This window comes from Oncorhynchus tshawytscha, linkage group LG28 (genome assembly GCF_018296145.1).
Source record: "Oncorhynchus tshawytscha isolate Ot180627B linkage group LG28, Otsh_v2.0, whole genome shotgun sequence".
NCBI classification, from domain to species: domain Eukaryota; kingdom Metazoa; phylum Chordata; class Actinopteri; order Salmoniformes; family Salmonidae; genus Oncorhynchus; species Oncorhynchus tshawytscha.
Genome location: NC_056456.1, coordinates 31521200 through 31541392, shown reverse-complemented (window position 1 = coordinate 31541392; position 20193 = coordinate 31521200). Strand labels below are relative to the sequence as shown.

The following is a 20193-nucleotide window of genomic DNA, read 5'->3' as shown; positions in this document are numbered from 1 at the left end:
TACCTTGCTGAAATTGCTTTGACTACTTTTATTTATGAAGTACTGTAACTTCTTACTTATTGGCTTTATCTCAATCACAGTACTTCCTTTGACAAACATTTGTGTGGATTCTTATCTGTACATAGAGGTGAAGGCTTTTCTATTGACTTTGCATAAGCTATTGAATACCAAGATTGTTGACTCCATCCAGGCTCTGTTTGCATAATAGTGTTTATGTTCTTACATCATGGTGTCTCCTAGACAATTAGTCACCCCTCATTAAAACACAGACGTGTCTCTGACCCATCTGGTTCTCGTGGTGGTTAGAAAGAGGCAGTTGTACAGGCGTTAGGAGTGTCTGTGAGTTCTGCTGTGCTTTGATGTGGTCAGGTTTCCTGTGACGTGTACTGCGTGGGCCACAGACCGGCCTGTGCTTGATAGATATATAGGGCAGATTTTAGTCAACAGGCCACCAAAGTTTTGTGGCCATTATACGTAGCATTTTAACTAGACAGTGCTATGAGAGCAACCAGTCTCTCACAAACATGATAATATGACAACAAATGTACATACAAAGGAGCCCGCTGTGGCATTTGTAAACATACAGTTGAAGTCGGAAGTTTACATACACCTTAGCCAAATAGATTTAAACTCCGCTTTTCACAATTCCTGACATTTAATCCTATAAAAAATTCCCTGTCTTCGGTCAGTTAGGATCACCGCTTTATTTGAAGAATGTGAAATGTCAGAATAATAGTAGAGAGAATTGATTTATTTCAGCTTTTATTTCTTTCAACACATTCCCAGTGGGTCAGAATTTCATATACATTCAATTAGTATTTGGTAGCATTGCCTTTAAGTTGTTGAACTTGGGTCAAACGTTTTGGGTAGCCTTCCACAAACTTCCCACACTAAGTTGGGTGAATTTTGGCCCGTTTCTCCTGACAGAGCTGGTGTAACTGAGTCAGGTTTGTAGGCTTCCTTGCTCGCATGCACTTTTTCAGTTCTGCCCACAAATGTTCTATAGGATTGAGGTCAGGGCTTTGCGATGGCCACTCCAATACCTTGACTTTGTTGTCCTTAAGCCATTTTGAGACATTATTTAACAAAATGAAGATCATTTTTAATGCCGTTTAGATTCATTTCAAACAAGGCAAAGGGTTATATTACGCAGTTGTTCTTTGGCGAAATAACTGTCTGGACAACTGTTGATATTTTTTAAAGCTGCAGTATATAACTTATTGGGCAACCTGACCAAATTCTCACAGAAATGTGAGTTATAGATCTGTCATTCTCATTGAAAGCAAGTATAAGAAGCGGTAGATCTGTTCTATGTGTGCTATTTCTATGCTTCCTGTTAAGTTTAGTTTTTGTGTCTTTCCCTTTCGGTTTTGTACACCAGCTTCAAACTGCTGAAAATACAATATTTAGGGTTATGGATAATATATTTCACAGTGGTTTAGATGGTGCAATGATTATCTAAACAATGACTTCTTGTTTTGTCACATGAACTATTAGAATGTTAGCAACCAGGAAATGGCGGAGGGATTTCTGCATTTTGCACCTTTTTAAAGGTTAACGGGATGATGAAGAGACTGCCCTGATTTATTAAGGGGGAGCCCTACACTCCTGGGCACCCATGTAATCAAACCCAAGTGAAGACAACAAGTGTGGTCATGACTACATAACTGTTGAACTAAACTTCGCCATAAGTGGCATTTGATGTTTTTTTGTGCTTACCGGTACTTTTTAATTTCTACTCTGTTTGAAAGTTCTAATAGTCATAACGCTAAGATTATTCATACTCAAATGAAGAACTGGACTGTGATTGTCTTGTCTTCCTCCAGCCCTGGTCGGACATGTGGCACCTTTGACAATGAGATTGTAATGATGAATCACGTTTACAAAGAGCGCTTTCCGAAGGTAGGTATTATTTCCTGACTCGCCACACTGCTTTTCCTAAGCACATCAATAGATTCATCATGTACACGTCTCTTCTAAATACGTTCATCTTGTTTACTTTTATATTTCACTTTGATCTGCTTCTCCACATTTTCTTACGTTACAGCCTTATTCTGAAATGGATTCAATTGTTTTTTTCCCTCATCAATCTACACACACTACCCCATAATGACAAGCAAAAACAAGTTTTTAGAAATGTTTTGAAATATAAAAAATGTAATAAAAGGAAATAAACCATTTACATAAGTATTCAGACCCTTTAGTCAGTACTTTGTTGAAGCACCTTTGGCAGCGATTACAGCCTCGAGTCTTTTGGTGTATGAGGCTACAAGCTTGGCAGGTCTCACCAGAGATGTTTGATCGGGTTCAAGTCCAGGCTCTGGCTGCACCACTCAAGGACATTCGGGGACTTGTCCCGTAACCACTCCTGTGTTGTCTTGGCTGTGTGCTTAGGGTCATTGTCCTGCTGGAAGGTGAAGCTTTGCCCCAGTCTGAGGTCCTGAGCACTCTGGAGCATGTTTTCATCAAGGCTCTCTCTGTACTTTGCTCCGTTAATCTTTTACGTTTATCCTGACTAGTCTCCCAGTACCTGCCGCTGATTAACATCCCCACAGCATGATGCTGCCACCACCAAGAAAGCTAAGGTAATGGAGCTAAACAACTATCGCCCCGTAGCACTCACCGTCATCATGAAGTGCTTTGAGAGACTAGTCGAGGATCATATCACCTCCACCCTACCTGACACCCTAGTCCCACTCCAATTTGCTTACCGCCCCAATAGGTCCACAGACGACGCAATCACAATCACACTGCACACTGTCCTAACCCATCTGGACAAAAGGAATACCTATGTAAGAATGCTGTTCATCGATTTACAGCTCAGCATTTAACACCATAGTACCCTCCAAACTCGTCATTAAGCTCGAGACCCTGGGTCTCGACTCCTCCCTGTGCAACTGGGTCCTGGACTTTCTGACCGGCTGCCCCCAGGTGGTGAGCGTAGGAAACAACATCTCCACCCGCTGATCCTCAACACAGACGCATCAGGGTGCGTTCTCAGCCCTCTCCTGTACTCCCTTTTCACCCATGACTGCGTGGCCATGCACGCCTCCAACTCAATCATCAAGTTTTCAAACAACACTGCAGTGGTAGGCTTGATTACCAACAACGACGAGACAGCCTTACAGGGAGGAGGTGAGGGCCCTCGGAGTGTGGTGTCAGGAAAATAACCTCGCACTCAACGTCAAAAAAACAAAGGAGATGATCGCGGACTTCAGGAAACAGCAGAGGGAGCACCCCCCTATCCACATCGACGGGACAGTAGTGGAGATGGTTGAAAGTTCCTCGGCGTACACATCATGGACAAACTGAAATGGTCCACCCATACAGAAAGCGTGGGTGAAGAAGGCGCAACAGTGCCTCTTCAACCTCAGGAGGCTGAAGAAATTTGGCTTGTCACCGAAAACACTCACAAACCTTTACAGATGCACAATTGAGAGCATCCTGTCGGGCTGTATCACCCACAGCCTGGTACGGCAACTGCTCCGCCCGCAACCATAAGGCTCTCCAGAGGGTAGTGAGGTCTGCACAACGCATCACTGGGAGCAAACTACCTGCCCTCCAGGACATCTACACCACCCGATGTCACAGGAAGGCCATAAAGATCATCAAGGACAACAACCACCCGAGCCACTGCCTGTTCACCCCGTTATCATCCAGAAGGTGAGGTCAGTATAGGTGCATTCAAAGCTGGGACCGAGAGACTGAAAAACAGCTTCTATCTCAAGGCTATCAGACTGTTAAACAGCCACCACTAACATTGAGTGGCTGCTGCCAACACACTGACTCAATCTCTAGCCACTTGAATAATTACAAATTGAATGTAAAAAATGTCGTTTTAAACAATGCCTCTTTATATAATGCTTACATACCCTACATTACTCATCTCATATGTATTTACTGTACTCTATACCATCTACTGCATTTTTTAAATGCCGCACGCCATCGCTCATCCATATATTTCCATGTACATAGACTTATTCATTCCTTTACACTTGTGTGTATAAGGTAGTTGTTGTGAAATTGTTAGATTACTTGTTAGATATTATTGCACGGTCGGAACTAGAAGCACAATCATTTCGCAACACTCACATTAACATCTGTTCACCATGTTTGTGACCAATAAAATTTGATTTGATTTGACCATGCTTCAGGATGGTGCCAGATTTCCTCCAGACGTGTCGCTTGGCTTTCAGGCCAAAGAGTTCAATCTTGGTTTCATCAGACCAGAGAATGTTGTTTCTCAGGGTCTGAGAGTTCTTTAGGTTCCCTTTGGCAAACTCCAAGCGGGCTGTCATGTGCCTTTTACTGAGCAGTGGCTTCCATCTGACCACTCTACTATAAAGGCCTGATTGGTGGAGTGCTGCAGCGATGGTTGTTCTTCCATCTCCACAGAAGAACTCTGGATATCTGTCAGAGAGACCATTGGGTACTTGCTTACCTCCCTGATCAAGGCCCTTCTCCCCCGATTGCTCAGTTTGGCCGGGCAGCCAGCTCTAGGAAGAGTCTTGGTGGTTCCAAACTTCTTCCATTTAAGAATGATGGAGGCCATTGTGTTCTTGGGGACCTTCAATACTGCAGAGATTTTTTTTGACACCCTTCCCCAGATCTGTGCCTCGACACAATCCTGTCTCGGAGCTCTATGGACTATGAATTCCTCTATGAATTCCTTCAACCTCATGGCTTGGTTTTTTCTCTGACATACACTGTCAACTGTGGGACCTTATATAGACAGGTGTGTGCCTTTTCAAAATGATGTCCAATCAATTGAATTTACCACTGGTGAACCAATCAAGTTGTAGAAACATCAAGGATGATCAATGGATACAGGATGCACCTGAGCTCAATTTCGAGTCTCATAGCAAAGGGTCTAAATAATTATGTAAATAAGGTATTTCTGTTTTACATTTTTTGTACATTATGAGGTATTGTGTGTAGGTTGATGAGGAAAAAAATCTAATTTTACCCAAGACTGTAACACAATGTGGAAAAAGGGAAGGGTTCTGAATACTTTCTGAATGCACTGTATTTGTGAAATGCACTTTAGATCAAGTTAATCATAAAATGTAATGTGATTTTCCAGGCAACAGCCCAGATGGAAGGGCGTCTGCTGGACATCCTTGCCGACTGCTCCCCAAACAGCAACCTGCCCCTGGCCGACGGTGTGCTGGGCTTCATCCAGCACCAGCTAGTAGAGCTGGCCAGAGACTGCCTAGACAAGTCCCAGATGGGCCTGGTCACCTCACGCTACTTCATAGAGCTACAGGAGAACCTGGAGAAGCTACTGCATGAGGTAGGCTGAATTTTTTTGGGACTAAACTAAAGTATAATGCAGTATACAGTTGAAGTCGGAAGTTTACATACACTTAGGTTGGAGTCATTAATACTAGTTTTTCAACCACTCCACAAATTTCTTGTTAACAAACTATAGTTTTGGCAAGGCGGTTGGGACATTTTTCCAGCAATTGTTTACAGACAGATTATTTCACTATCACAATTCCAGTGGGTCAGAAGTTTACATACACTAAGTTGACTGTGCCTTTAAACAGCTTGGAAAATTGTCATGGCTTTAGAAGCTTCTGATAGGCTAATTGACATCATTTGAGTCAATTGGAGGTGTACCTGTGGATTTATTTCAAGGCCTACCTTCAAACTCAGTGACTCTTTGCTTGACATCATGGGAAAATCCAAAGAAATCAGCCAAGACTTCAGAAAAAAATTGTAGACCACAAGTCTGGTTCATCCTTGGGAGTAATTTCCAAATGCCTGAAGGTACCACGTTCGTCTGTACAAACAATAGTACGTAAGTATAAACACCATGGGATCACGCAGCCGTCATCACTCAGGAAGGAGACGCGTTCTGTCTCCTAGAGATGAACGTATTTTGGTGCGAAAAGTGTATATCAATCCCAGATCAACAGCAAATGACCTTGTGAAGATGCTGGAGGAAACGGGTACAAAAGTATCTATATCTACAGTAAAACAAATCCAAGCTAGTAGGCCTACAAACCTGGCTCAGTTACACCAGCTCTGTCAGGAGGAATGGGCCAAAATTCCCCCAACTTATTTTGGGAAGCTTGTGGAAGGCAATCCTACCAAATACTTATTGAGTATGTAAACTTCTGACCCACTGGGAATGTGATGAATGAAATGAAAGCTGAAATAAATCATTCTCTTTACTATTATTCTGACATTTCACATTCTCCAAATAAAGTGGTGATCCTAACTGACCTAAGACAGAATTTTTTTACTCAGATTGAATGTCAGGAATTGTGAAACTGAGTTTAAATGTATTTGGCTAAGGTGTATGTAAACTTCCGTCTTACTGTATACAGTATGCACAAGGTAGCCTCATCGATTTACTCGAGTGTACACTGAAGGAACTTTTAGGCACTGTCAAATTGCTGTGGTCTGAGGAGCTCTGCCATTTCTATTGGCTTTCTACTGAATGAGTCAGCTAAAAGTCTCATTCAGTGTGTTTGAATGTTCAATGAAAATTGCCTCCAATGTCCTCAGAGTTGTATTTTTGTGTTGTACTTTGACGTTTGATAGGTTCTCACAGTGCTAGGATTCTAATCTAGACTATTAGTCAGCGCCGGTGCAATTGCCATTTTTCATTAGATGGATCTCTCCAGTCTGCGTAACTAGGGCTTATTTCGTCACTTTCCAATGCTTAACTATTGCTTTACATACAATGGCTTGCCTTTATGTTCTGCTTTGTTAGAGCTTTTTGGCTGAGTTTTTCCCCGTAGTTAATGTAAACTATGAAAGTATGGTCATTCGTTTTTTCAAATATAGGATGCACTCAGAGTTTAAGAACATTGTGTAATGGCCGTTGGTGGAAGAAGGTGAGGACCAAGGCGCAGCGTGGTACATGTTCATCTTTATTTAGAAATTGAACACTGAATGAAAAACAACAAGAGACTGAACGAAACTGAAACAGTTCTGTCTGGTACAGAATACAAAAACAGAAAACAACTACCCACAAACACAGGTGGAAACAGGCTACCTAAGTATGGTTCTCAATCAGAGACAACAATTGACAGCTGCCTCTGATTGGGAACCATACCAGACCAAACACATAGAAATACAACACACAGAACAAAACAGAATGAGAAAAACAGAACGCCCCAAAGTCTCCCAAAGGTGCAGACTCCGGCCACAAAACCTGAACCTATAGTGGAGGGTCTGGGTGGGCATTTCACCGAGGTGGCGGCTCTGGTGCGGGATGTAGACCCTACTCCACCTTAGTCTTGGCCCACTTAGGGGGCGCCTCTGGAGGGGCGACCCTCGCCTCCGACCCCGAACTGGGGACCCTTACAGCGGGCCCTGAATAGGCGGGAGACTCTGGCGGTGCCGGACAGGCGGGAGACTTGGTTCTGGGAGCAGGCACAGGACTCACCAGGCTGGGGAGACCTACAGGCGGCCTCTTCCTTGGTCGAGGCACCGGATGCACTGGGCCGTGGAGGCGCACTGGAGGTCTCGAGCACCGAGCCTGCACAACCTGTCCTGGCTGGATACCCCCTGTAGCCCAGCAAGTGCGGAGAGTTGGAACAGGCCGCACTGGGCTGTGCTGGCGAACGAGGACACTGTGCGTAGGGCTGGTGCCGTATAACCTGGGCCGAGGACACGCACTGGAGACCAGATGCGCTGGGCCGGCTTCATCCCTCCTGGGTCAATGCCCACTCTAGCCCGGCCGATTCGAGGAGCTGCGATGTAGCACACCGGGCTATGCGTGCGCACTGGGGACACCGCATAACACGGTGCCTGCCCGGTCACTCTCTCGCCACGGTAAGCACGGGGAGTTGGCTCAGGTCTCCTCCCTGACTCCGCCAATCTCCCCGTGTGTTTCCCCCCCCCAAAAAAAAATTCTGGGGCTGCCTCTCGTGCACGTTACCTTGAGCCAATTCCTCGTAGTGTCGCCGCTCCGCTCTAGCTGCCTCCAGCTCCTCTTTCGGACGGCGATACTCTCCCAGCTGTGCCCAGGGTCCCTTGCCGTCCAATATTTCCTCCCATGTCCAGGAGTCCATTACACGCTGCTTGGTCCTTTTGGTGGTGGGTAGTTCTGTAATGGCCGTTGGTGGAAGAAGGTAAGGACCAAGGTGCAGCGTAGTACGTGTTCATCTTTATTTATGAATTGAACACTGAATGAAAAAACAACAAAGGAGAATGAACAAAACAGTCCTGTCTGGTACAGAATACAAAAACAGAAAACTATTACCCACAAACACAGGTGGGAACAAGCTACCTAAGTATGGTTTTCAATCAGAGACAACGATTGACAGCTACCTCTGATTGGGAACCATACCAGGCCAAACACATAGAAATACAACACACAGAACAAAACAGAATGCCCACCCCAAATTCACCCCCTGACCAAACCAAAATAGAGACATTAAAAAGGAACTAAGGTCAGGACGTGACACATTGAGTCATCTTATAATGGGCCAGTTTTTGTCCCAAGGCCTGAAGATGTGCTCTTTCCTAAAAAAAGCACCACAGCCTGGACAGAATTACAGTGTTATGCAACCTTGTCATTGAATGTACACTTTGTTGTGCCCTCACATTAGGCTGTGTTGCAGGATCCTCAGTACTCCCTGATCCCCTATCACAATCACTTAGTCAAAGCATCGAGTTAGTAGAACATCGTAAATTGGACTTTTCAAAAAGTTAATTCTCACGCCTGGATACTCAGGCTTAAAAATGCTGCAGTATAATTGTAAGTGAAATTGAGTAAGTTACGCTTGCACGATTGCAGCAGTAGAAGGCACTATTATAGACAAACCAAGTACTAACAGATTACCAATGAGAAGCCGTTCAAAGAACTCTCTTTGACCCTAATCTTTGTATAAGTGAGAACAGTCACTCATTATTTTCTTACGGAAGAGCCAAAGTATCACAAGGTAATGTTTCGAAGCCAATGTTTCATACCAGTCACTGCCCTGTCATGAGTAACTATGGCACATTTCAGGCATATAACCTGTCTCTATCTGTATTGTTTTGTCTTGGTCATCAGGCGTACGAGAGGTCCGAGAGCAAGGAGGTGACCGTCATCATTAAGCTGGTGAAGAAGATCCTCATCATCATCTCCAGGCCAGCCAGGTTACTGGAATGTCTGGTAAGATTCACAGTCTCTTTCAGGAATTTGTGCTCCTAAAGCAATTGCCAACCAACACAACTAATATGATACAGTACGGCCATGATGCTTTTTGCCCAGTCTCTATGATGTTAATTATTTTTCATAGGTTAAGTACATTGTAGTGTTAAGTTCTCCACCACTGAATGTACTTGATAGCTTGTTACAGGGTTATAACACTGTAATAACCCTGGTTTATATATACTTATCTATTTAATGTAAATGATGATAATAATAACCTACATTCCTCTTGGCTTTTCACCCCAATAGGAGTTTGACCCGGAGGAGTTCCTTCATCGTCTGGAGGCAGCCGAGGGCCACGCCAAGGTGGGCCAGGTCATCAAGACAGACATCCCGCGCTACATCATCAGCCAGCTGGGCCTCACCAGAGACCCTCTGGAAGGTACAGTACCACAGGACTTCCTCATCCTATTAGAATCCCACAGTGGTTAAAAGTTGGATGGGCCTCACAGATTTATCGAATCTATACATCGGCTAAAGCATGAGCAGTGGGAGCCATTGGAAGGTATCAGTAGGGTTTCCTGAGATGTTTCCATCTTACCCTCGCAACCCAGTGGACCAGTTTGTAACAAAAACATTCTCCATTCAGGCTTCAAAGGCATCGATTTCCCCCATAACTAGATTTAAAGGCAAGAGGGGGGGAAACGGGCAACATACTTTCTTAATGAAACACTTTACCACTTAGGAATGCTAGTCCCATAGGGCACAACAACAGGAAGTAGCATTAACCACTAGCATGATGGTGGAAAATGGTGTTTCATTAAGAAAGTATGCATACCCCTTCTCGCCATTAAATTTGGTTAAGGGGGAAATCGACGCATGTGAAGCCTGAATGGAGAATGTTTAGGCACAAACCGGTCAATACCAGATCAATATCGCCATCTGCCGGCCTTTGGGCTATTTCTATTGCTCTTCCTGGTACATACCAGGGTTGTCTTCCCCTTAAGTTTCCAGGCTCAGTTCAAAAACCAACCACTCTCTCTTAATTTGAAGCACTATAGGTTTAGTTGGAAACCTGGCCAAGCGGCTACTTGTTGAAAAGATGCTGCTACTTAGTGATTCTCCCATATTGTCTCCAGCTACAATATACAATAGATCAACTTGGGATCACACTGAGTTAGAGGGGTGACAGTGCAAGGGTCATGTTCATCAAGGTACGTTTTCATTTTCTGTAGTAAATGTTGCGAGTGTCTCTTATTATCCAGGCAGTTTGTTTGTGTTTCCTTCTCTTTGGTGCCTGACCATGGTCTCTCTCCCGCTGTTGTACTGTAGACATGGTCCATCTGGAGCAGACCAGCCCTGGGCACGGAGCGGCCTGCAGAGACACCGACGACACTGAGGTAAGGCAACCAGAAACACTTACAAGTTCAGCCATGATGGTTAGATCATAGTGATGGAAAGCGTTGTATTAGCATAGTGTAGCAAGTACTCTATAACTAGCATGTTCCAGAAATGAGTTGGCTTGGCTTTGGATGAGATGAAAAGTCATGAAAGCTCTTTTAAACGTAAACAACTGCGACAATTACACAGCTTGTGTAGCCGTTTCGGCCTGGCAAATTTGTTTGTGTTCGGGTCAAATAGCTTTGTTCATTCATTTTGTGTCTCAGAACCGGGCAGCCTGCACTCCTTCTCGCAGGAAACCACTAGAGAGCGACTTTGAGACCATCAAGCTCATCAGCAACGGGGCCTATGGGTGAGGAAGAGCTCTTATTTTAGAGCGGTCTCTGTCTTTGAGGAAATGTGAGTGTGCTGAACGCGGAAGTGAAACTGAAAGTGAATGTCTTGAATGTGTGGTGCCATACAGTTGGCTAAAATAGCAGTTTAACATTTCTTCAACAAATGTCACGCCAATGTTTATGACACACTGCCCAAATGCCTGTCCAAATATTGTTAGTGCTGTGAGGACAAATGGTGCCATATTATGTACACCGGTCAAATCGTCTCAGATCTCCACAGTGCCTAGGGGGTAGGGACTAGAGTTTGTTTCTGGAGAGAGATTGTGTTTTACTAGTCTTCGTGAAGACTGATTCCTCTCTTTCATTTGCACTGATCTGGAAACAAAATATGGCAAAAGCAATATGATAGATGCTTACTGATCATGCTCTCTCACATCAGTGATGAAGAGTTAACTTAATACTGTTATTAAGAAGCAACCTGTCTCTGTCTGTCTCTCGCTCTGTCTGTCTCTCGCTCTGTCTGTCTCTCGCTCTGTCTGTCTCTCGCTCTGTCTGTCGCTCGCTCTGTCTGTCGTTCGCTCTGTCGCTCGCTCGCTCTCTGTCTCTCGCTCTGTCTGTCGCTCGCTCGCTCTCTGTCTCTCGCTCTGTCTGTCTGTCGCTCACTCGCTCTCTGTCTCTCGCTCTGTCTGTCGCTCGCTCGCTCTCTGTCTCTCGCTCGCTCTCTGTCTCTCGCTCGCTCTCTGTCTCTCGCTCGCTCGCTCTCTGTCTCTCGCTCGCTCGCTCTCTGTCTCTCGCTCGCTCGCTCTCTGTCTCTCGCTCCCTCTCTGTCTCTCGCTCGCTCGCTCCCTCTCTGTCTCTCGTTCGCTCGCTCCCTCTCTGTCGCTCGCTCCCTCTCTGTCGCTCGCTCGCTCCCTCTGTCTCTCGCTCGCTCCCTCTGTCTCTCGCTCGCTCCCTCTGTCTCTCGCTCGCTCCCTCTGTCTCTCGCTCGCTCTTTCCCTCTGTCTCTCGCTCGCTCTTTCCCTCTGTCTCTCGCTCGCTCGCTCCCTCTGTCTCTCGCTCGCTCTCTCCCTCTGTCTCTCGCTCGCTCTCTCCCTCTGTCTCTCGCTCGCTCTCTCCCTCTGTCTCTCGCTCGCTCCCTCTGTCTCTCGCTCGCTCTCTCCCTCTGTCTCTCGCTCGCTCTCTCTGTCTCTCGCTCGCTCGCTCCCTCTGTCTCTCGCTCGCTCCCTCTGTCTCTCGCTCGCTCCCTCTCCCTCTCGCTCGCTCGCTCCCTCTCTCTCGCTCGCTCGCTCCCTCTGTCTCTCGCTCGCTCTCTGTCTCTCGCTCGCTCTCTGTCGCTCGCTCGCTCTCTGTCTCTCGCTCGCTCTCTGTCTCTCGCTCGCTCTCTGTCGCTCGCTCGCTCTCTGTCTCTCGCTCGCTCTCTGTCTCTCGCTCGCTCTCTGTCTCTCGCTCGCTCTCTGTCTCTCGCTCGCTCTCTGTCTCTCGCTCGCTCGCTCACTCCCTCTCTGTCTCTCGCTCGCTCTCTCTCTGTCTCTCTCTCGCTCCCTCTCTGTCTCTCGCTCGCTCTCTGTCTCTCGCTCGGTCTCTCGCTTTCTGTCTCGCTCGCTCTGTCGCTCGCTCTCCGTCTCTCACTCTCTCTGTCTGGCTCTCGCTCGCTGGCTCTCTTGTCTGGCTCTCGCTCGCTGGCTCTCTGTCTGGCTCTCGCTCGCTGGCTCTCTGTCTGGCTCTCGCTCGCTGGCTCTCTGTCTGGCTCTCGCACTCTGGCTCGCACTCTGGCTCTCGCTCGCACTCTGGCTCGCACTCTGGCTCTCGCTCGCACTCTGGCTCGCACTCTGGCTCTCGCTCGCACTCTGGCTCGCACTCTGGCTCTCGCTCGCTCCTTCTCTGGCTCTCGCTCGCTCCTTCTCTGGCTCTCGCTCGCTCCTTCTCTGGCTCTCGCTCGCTCCTTCTCTGGCTCTCGCTCGCTCCTTCTCTGGCTCTCGCTCGCTCCTTCTCTGGCTCTCGCTCGCTCCTTCTCTGTCTCTCGCTCGCCGCTGGCTCTCTCGCGCTCGCTGGCTCTGGCTCTCTCGCGCTCGCTGGCTCTGGCTGCTCTCTGGCTCTGGCTCGCACTCTGGCTCTCGCTCGCTCCTTCTCTGGCTCTCGCTCGCTCCTTCTCTGGCTCTCGCTCGCTCCTTCTCTGGCTCTCGCTCTCTGGCTCGCTCTCTGGCTCTGGCTCGCTCTCTGGCTCTCTCTCGCTCTCCTTTCCCATGGTCCCAGTGCTGTGTTCCTGGTGAGGCACAGGGAGACCCGGCAGCGTTTTGCCATGAAGAAGATCAACCGGCAGAATCTGATGCTGAGGAACCAGATCCAGCAGGTGTTTGTGGAGCGGGACATCCTGACCTTTGCTGAGAACCCCTTTGTGGTCTCCATGTTCTGCTCCTTCGAAACGAGACGCCACCTCTGCATGGTCATGGAGTATGTAGAAGGTAGGTTCTTACTTAAGATATACAGTTCGAAAAGTATTCAGACCCCTTCCCCTTTTCCACATTTTGTTATGTTACAGCCTTATTCTAAAATGTATAAAATGTTTTTTTACCCTCATCAATCTACACACAGTACCCCATAATGACAAAGCGAAAACAGCTTTTTAGAAGTGTTTTCAAATGTATATAAAAATGAAATACCTTATTTACATAAGTATTCAGAGCCTTTGCTATGAGGCTCAAAATTGAGCTCAGGTGCATCAAGTCGCAGTAGCACATAAATCAAAGTAGGCTCTCATGCGTGTTGCTGTCAGCCTTTTCCAGTCTATTGGCTATCTTCCTCAGGTGGGGACTGTGCCAACCTGTTGAAGAACATTGGCCCGCTGCCAGTGGACATGACCCGGATGTACTTTGCGGAGACGGTCTTGGCACTGGAGTACCTCCACAACTACGGCATCGTACACAGAGACCTCAAACCTGACAAGTCAGTGTGAAACCTAACTACCGCACAGAAGGCTGGTGGCACCTTAATTGTGGAGGGGCTTGTGGTAATGTCTGGAGTGCAATAGGTGGAATGGTATCAAATACATCAAACACGGTTTCTATGTGTTTGACACCATTCCATTCACTCCGTTCCAGCCATTATTATGAGCCGTTCTCCCCTCAGCAGCCTTCAAATCAAATCAAAATGTGTCACGTGCGCCAAACACAACAGGTGTAGACCTTACAGTGAAATGCTTACTTACAGGCTTACACCAATAGTGCGGAGAGAAAAAAGTATGTGTGTGGCCTACCGCTATAGAGTTGATTCTCTTTCAGTACTAAGCCTATATATTATTTGAAAGTGGCCATTTGAAGAGGAGCGGCTGGTTATAGGTGTATATACAGCGTATTCCATACATTCTGGACGTTCTTTGCACAAAGGCTTTTTCGCCATTGTTCACTGTCCAGCTTTCTGTTTGTTCGACGGTCAATTATTTCTAATGTATTTTTCTTCCGCCGTAGTTTACTGATCACGTCCATGGGCCACATCAAGCTGACTGACTTTGGCCTGTCCAAGATCGGCCTGATGAACATGACCACCAACCTGTATGAGGGACACATTGAGAAGGACACAAGGGAGTTTATAGACAAACAGGTGAGCTCTCTATCTCTCTCTGTTCTATCTCTCTCTGTCCTCTCTCTCATCTCTCTCTCTGTCCTCTCTCTCATCTCTCTCTCTGTCCTCTTTCTCCATTTCTCTCTCTGTCCTCTCTCTCTCTGTTCTCTCTCTCTCTCCATCTCTCTCCCTCTCTCCTTCTCTCTCTCTGTTCTTTCTCTCCATCTCGTTATCTTTCTCTCCATCTCGTTCTCTTTCTCTCCATCTCGCTCTCTGTTCTCTTTCTCTCCATCTCGCTCTCTTTCTCTCCATCTCGCTCTCTGTGTTCTTTCTCTCCATCTCTCGCTCTCTGTGTTCTTTCTCTCCATCTCTCTCTCTCTGTGTTCTTTCTCTCCATCTCCCTCTCTCTGTGTTCTTTCTCTCCATCTCTCTCTCTCTGTGTTCTTTCTCTCCATCTCTCTCTCTCTGTGTTCTTTCTCTCCATCTCTCTCTCTCTGTGTTCTTTCTCTCCATCTCTCTCTCTCTGTGTTCTTTCTCTCCATCTCTCTCTCTCTGTGTTCTTTCTCTCCATCTCTCTCTCTCTGTGTTCTTTCTCTCCATCTCTCTCTCTTTGTGTTCTCTTTCTCTCCATCTCTCTCTTTGTGTTTCTTTCTCTCCATCTCTCTCTCTCTTTGTGTTCTCTTTCTCTCCATCTCTCTCTCTTTGTGTTCTCTTTCTCTCCATCTCTCTCTCTTTGTGTTCTCTTTCTCTCCATCTCTCTCTCTTTGTGTTCTCTTTCTCTCCATCTCTCTCTCTTTGTGTTCTTTCTCTCCATCTCTCTCTCTTTGTGTTCTCTTTCTCTCCATCTCTCTCTCTTTGTGTTCTCTTTCTCTCCATCTCTCTCTCTTTGTGTTCTCTTTCTCTCCATCTCTCTCTCTTTGTGTTCTCTTTCTCTCCATCTCTCTCTCTTTGTGTTCTCTTTCTCTCCATCTCTCTCTCTTGTGTTCTTTCTCTCCATCTCTCTCTCTCTGTGTTCTTTCTCTCCATCTCTCTCTCTGTGTTCTTTCTCTCCTTTCTCTCCTCTCTCTTGTGTTCTTTCTCTCCATCTCTCTCTCTCTGTGTTCTTTCTCTCCATCTCTCTCTCTTTGTGTTCTTTCTCTCCATCTCTCTCTCTTTGTGTTCTCTTTCTCTCCATCTCTCTCTCTTTGTGTTCTCTTTCTCTCCATCTCTCTCTCTTTGTGTTCTCTTTCTCTCCATCTCTCTCTCTCTGTGTTCTTTCTCTCCATCTCTCTCTCTTTGTGTTCTCTTTCTCTCCATCTCTCTCTCTCTGTGTTCTTTCTCTCCATCTCTCTCTCTTTGTGTTCTCTTTCTCTCCATCTCTCTCTCTCTGTGTTCTTTCTCTCCATCTCTCTCTCTTTGTGTTCTCTTTCTCTCCATCTCTCTCTCTTTGTGTTCTCTTTCTCTCCATCTCTCTCTCTTTGTGTTCTCTTTCTCTCCATCTCTCTCTCTTTGTGTTCTCTTTCTCTCCATCTCTCTCTCTTTGTGTTCTCTTTCTCTCCATCTCTCTCTCTCTTTGTGTTCTCTTTCTCTCCATCTCTCTCTCTTTGTGTTCTCTTTCTCTCCATCTCTCTCTCTTTGTGTTCTCTTTCTCTCCATCTCTCTCTCTTTGTGTTCTCTTTCTCTCCATCTCTCTCTCTTTGTGTTCTTTCTCTCCATCTCTCTCTCTTTGTGTTCTCTTTCTCTCCATCTCTCTCTCTTTGTGTTCTCTTTCTCTCCATCTCTCTCTCTTTGTGTTCTCTTTCTCTCCATCTCTCTTTGTGTTCTTTCTCTCCATCTCTCTCTCTTTGTGTTCTCTTTTCTCCATCTCTCTCTCTTTGTGTTCTCTTTCTCTCCATCTCTCTCTCTTTGTGTTCTCTTTCTCTCTTCTCTCTCTCTGTGTTCTCTTTCTCTCCATCTCTCTCTCTTTGTGTTCTCTTTCTCTCCATCTCTCTCTTTGTGTTCTTTCTCTCCATCTCTCTCTCTTTGTGTTCTCTTTCTCTCCATCTCTCTCTCTTTGTGTTCTCCTTCTCTCTCTGTGTTCTTTCTCATCTCTCTCTGTGTTCTTTCTCTCCATCTCTCTCTCTTTGTGTTCTCTTTCTCTCCATCTCTCTCTCTTTGTGTTCTCTTTCTCTCCATCTCCATCTCTCTTTGTGTTCTCTTTCTCTCCATCTTTCTCTCCTCTCTTTGTGTTCTCTTTCTCTCCATCTCTCTCTCTTTGTGTTCTCTTTCTCTCCATCTCCTCTCTCTTTGTGTTCTCTTTCTCTCCTTTCTCTCATCTCTCTTTGTGTTCTCTTTCTCTCCATCTCTCTCTTTGTGTTCTCTTTCTCTCCATCTCCTCTCTTTGTGTTCTCTTTCTCTCCATCTCTCTTCTGTGTGTTCTTTCTCTCCATCTCTCTCTCTTTGTGTTCTCTTTCTCTCCATCTCTCTCTCTTTGTGTTCTCTTTCTCTCCATCTCTCTCTCTTTGTGTTCTCTTTCTCTCCATCTCTCTCTCTTTGTGTTCTTTCTCTCCATCTCTCTCTCTTTGTGTTCTCTTTCTCTCCATCTCTCTCTCTTTGTGTTCTCTTTCTCTCCATCTCTCTCTCTTTGTGTTCTCTTTCTCTCCATATTTTTTTTTTCACTCATTGTTGTTTCTTATTCTCATTCTGTTTGCCTACCTGCCCTATACTCATTTTATCCTCCAATGTCCATTCTTAAATCCTCCCTTCTTCTGGTTCTCTGTCCCAGGTGTGTGGTACTCCAGAGTACATCGCCCCAGAGGTGATCCTGAGGCAGGGCTATGGGAAGCCGGTGGACTGGTGGGCTATGGGAATCATCCTCTATGAGTTCCTGGTGGGCTGCGTGCCTTTCTTCGGGGACACGCCCGAACAGCTCTTCGGACAAGTGGTCAATGGTGAGAGTCATCTCATTAATGGGTTATGTTAGCCTGGTTAAATTAGACTAAATGCTATGTTTATTATTGTCTTAATCATTCACTTTGGTTTATCCAGGCTTCGGTAACGTGGCTCTGCCTGGTCAAATCGATCCAGTAAATATGCGCTACAGAGTTAGAAAAGCTAGAGGGTGCACCTCTTATATTTGGCCATTGATTGCCACTTTTGCATGGTGCTCGCTGTCTTTTTGACCCAAGCACCCCCTCTACCTTGTCTGACTCTGTGATAGGCACACAGTCCCAGGTGTCTTTCAATCATCTAGTCACCAATGTCAAGAAGAACGTCTAGTCACCAATGTCTAGAAGAACGTCTCGTCACCAATGTCTAGAAGAACGTCTCGTCACCAATGTCTAAAAGAACGTCTCGTCACCAATGTCTAGAAGAACGTCTCGTCACCAATGTCAAGAAGAACGTCTCGTCACCAATGTCAGAAGAATGTCACCAATGTCAAGAAGAACGTCTAGTCACCAATGTCTAGAAGAACGTCTCGTCACCAATGTCTAGAAGAACGTCTAGTCACCAATGTCTAGAAGAACGTCTCGTCACCAATGTCTAGAAGAACGTCTCGTCACCAATGTCAAGAAGAACGTCTAGTCACCAATGTCAAGAAGAATGTCTAGTCACCAATGTCAAGAAGAACGTCTAGTCACCAATGTCAAGAAGAACGTCTCGTCACCAATGTCACAATTCACAACTACCAATCTGTTTGAATTATTGCCAAATGTTTCATGTTGTATTGTGTGTAATTGAGATGAAATTGTATTCCAAAACGTGTTTATTTCACAGATGACATTATCTGGCCTGAGGGGGAGGACACCCTGCCTGCTGATGCCCAGGACCTGATCACCAGGCTGCTGAGACAAAGCCCCCTAGACCGCCTCGGGACTGGTGGGTGTCTTCTTTATTGCCTTTATAAAAATACATGTATTTATTTTGGGTATGATGTCAGTACAGTATTATGTTAGGACACTTTAGAAGTATCTGATTGAACAAGTCACTTCTTGGATACTTTTTTGAGACTTTTGAATAAGTTATCACAAGATAGTTCTATTTAGGGACATGACCAATATCATTGCCACAGATCAATAAATCAGTACAATTTTACATTTTTAACTAGGCAAGTCAGTTAAGAGCAAATTCTTATTTACAATGACGGCCTACCCCGGCCAAACCCGGACGACGCTGGGCCAATTGTGCGACACCCTATGGGACTCCCAATCACGGCCGGATGTGATTTAGCCTGGATTCAAACCAGGGTCTGTAGTGTCGCCTCTAACACTGAGATGTAGTGCCTTAGACCGCTGCGCCACTCGGGAACCCCTTCAGATTACTGAAACGGTTCAATGTCATAATAGTTGTTTTAATCACCAAGTTGGTTTGATGAGATCAACCAAATATGCACAACCTAAAGCAATGTGTGTTTGACTACACTGAGTGTACAAAACATTATGAACACCTGCTCTATTCATAATATAGTCTGACCAGGTGAATCTAGGTGAAGGCTATGATCCCTTACTGATGTCACTTGTTAAATCCACTTCAGTGAAGTGCCTTTAAACAGGGTATAGTAGTAGGTGCCAGGTGCACCGGTTTGAGTGTGTCAAGAACTGCAGCGGGTTTTTCACGCTCAACGGTTTCCCATGTGTATTAAGAATGGTCCACCACCCAAAGGACATCCAGCCAACTTGACACAACTGTGGGAGGCATTAGAGTCAACATGGGCCAGTATCCCTGTGGAACGCTTTTGACACCTTGCAGAGTTCATACCCCAATAAATTGAGGCTGTTCTGAGGGCAAAAGGGGAGGGGGTGCAACTCAATATTAGGAAGGTGTTCCTAATGTTTAGTATATTCAGTTGATCATATTGATGAATAATTTGATCAAATCAATGATACAATCATGCATCCCCATGTTACTCCCAGGGGGAACACCAGAGGTCAAGATGCACATGTTCTTTGTGGGTCTGGACTGGAACGGACTGCTACGACAGAAAGCTGAGTTTATCCCTCAACTGGAGACTGAGGACGACACCAGTTACTTTGACAGTAGGTGGCGAGCTTTACCACTCTCATTGGGAGTCTTTTAAATGTGGTTGTGTACTAAAGTTATAAGTTGGTCCTAACCTCAGATCTAGGGTCAGAATTCCTTACCCGCCAGCCCAATCTTAATCATATGGGGTGATAAAATATCTGACCCAGGGTCAGGGGTTAGGGCCAATTGAACATAATCTTTGTAGTATGCTGCTGCTCCTTTCTTGACTTGTATTTAGGGTATATTACTGTTACCTTTTCATAGTTTAAACTACTGGAATATTATGGTATTTTATAACATTATAAAATATGTAAATTAAGATTTTAAACAATAAAATATGATGATTTTAAAATAGAAAATCTAAACTGTAAAACTGTACCCTAAATATAATCCATCAATTTAGTGAATATTGTTTGTGTTTAATATGAGAGTTTCAGCATTAAATATCCTTTATATCTTTTACATGCTTTTATTTATTTTACCATGTCAATATGTCTTTGTTGTAAATATTTTGGCGCCAAACTGGTGGCAGACGTGAAAAAAGTAAATTGTTGGAAGAGTTGCGGAGTTAATTGAGAATGTCATTTTTTATTTTAGGCAATTTTTTCTTGAGGGTGTATCATCTTGAAACTCATGGATTAAGATTTTTATTTTATATGAATACATTTTTAAAGTATAAATGACCAAAGTTACCATAGATTGCCATAGAGTACCTGTTAATTACCAAAGTTACAAAAGATTCTGGTAACTTTTGTAAATTACTGGTAGTTTTGCAACCCTACTTGTACTAATGTGTGTCTCTGTTGCTCTTTAGCCCGGTCT

At 45.3% G+C, this 20193-nt stretch overlaps 1 protein-coding gene across 2 annotated transcripts in view; it reads left to right on the top strand.

Annotated features, from left to right (window-relative positions):
- LOC112244659 (microtubule-associated serine/threonine-protein kinase 3-like) overlaps window positions 1-20193 on the top strand; it is a 58667-nt gene that overhangs the window by 26193 nt on the left and 12281 nt on the right. For both annotated transcript variants that reach the window (XM_042307900.1, XM_042307898.1), the window contains 13 exons: window positions 1827-1902; window positions 5084-5293; window positions 9017-9118; window positions 9407-9539; window positions 10430-10497; window positions 10765-10850; window positions 13087-13295; window positions 13638-13776; window positions 14298-14430; window positions 17135-17300; window positions 18127-18228; window positions 19263-19385; window positions 20186-20193. The exon at window positions 20186-20193 is cut by the window's right edge and continues 114 nt beyond it. In XM_042307900.1, the coding sequence (XP_042163834.1) occupies window positions 1827-1902; window positions 5084-5293; window positions 9017-9118; window positions 9407-9539; window positions 10430-10497; window positions 10765-10850; window positions 13087-13295; window positions 13638-13776; window positions 14298-14430; window positions 17135-17300; window positions 18127-18228; window positions 19263-19385; window positions 20186-20193 (1555 nt within the window). The remainder of the gene's footprint in view (window positions 1-1826; window positions 1903-5083; window positions 5294-9016; window positions 9119-9406; window positions 9540-10429; window positions 10498-10764; window positions 10851-13086; window positions 13296-13637; window positions 13777-14297; window positions 14431-17134; window positions 17301-18126; window positions 18229-19262; window positions 19386-20185) is intronic.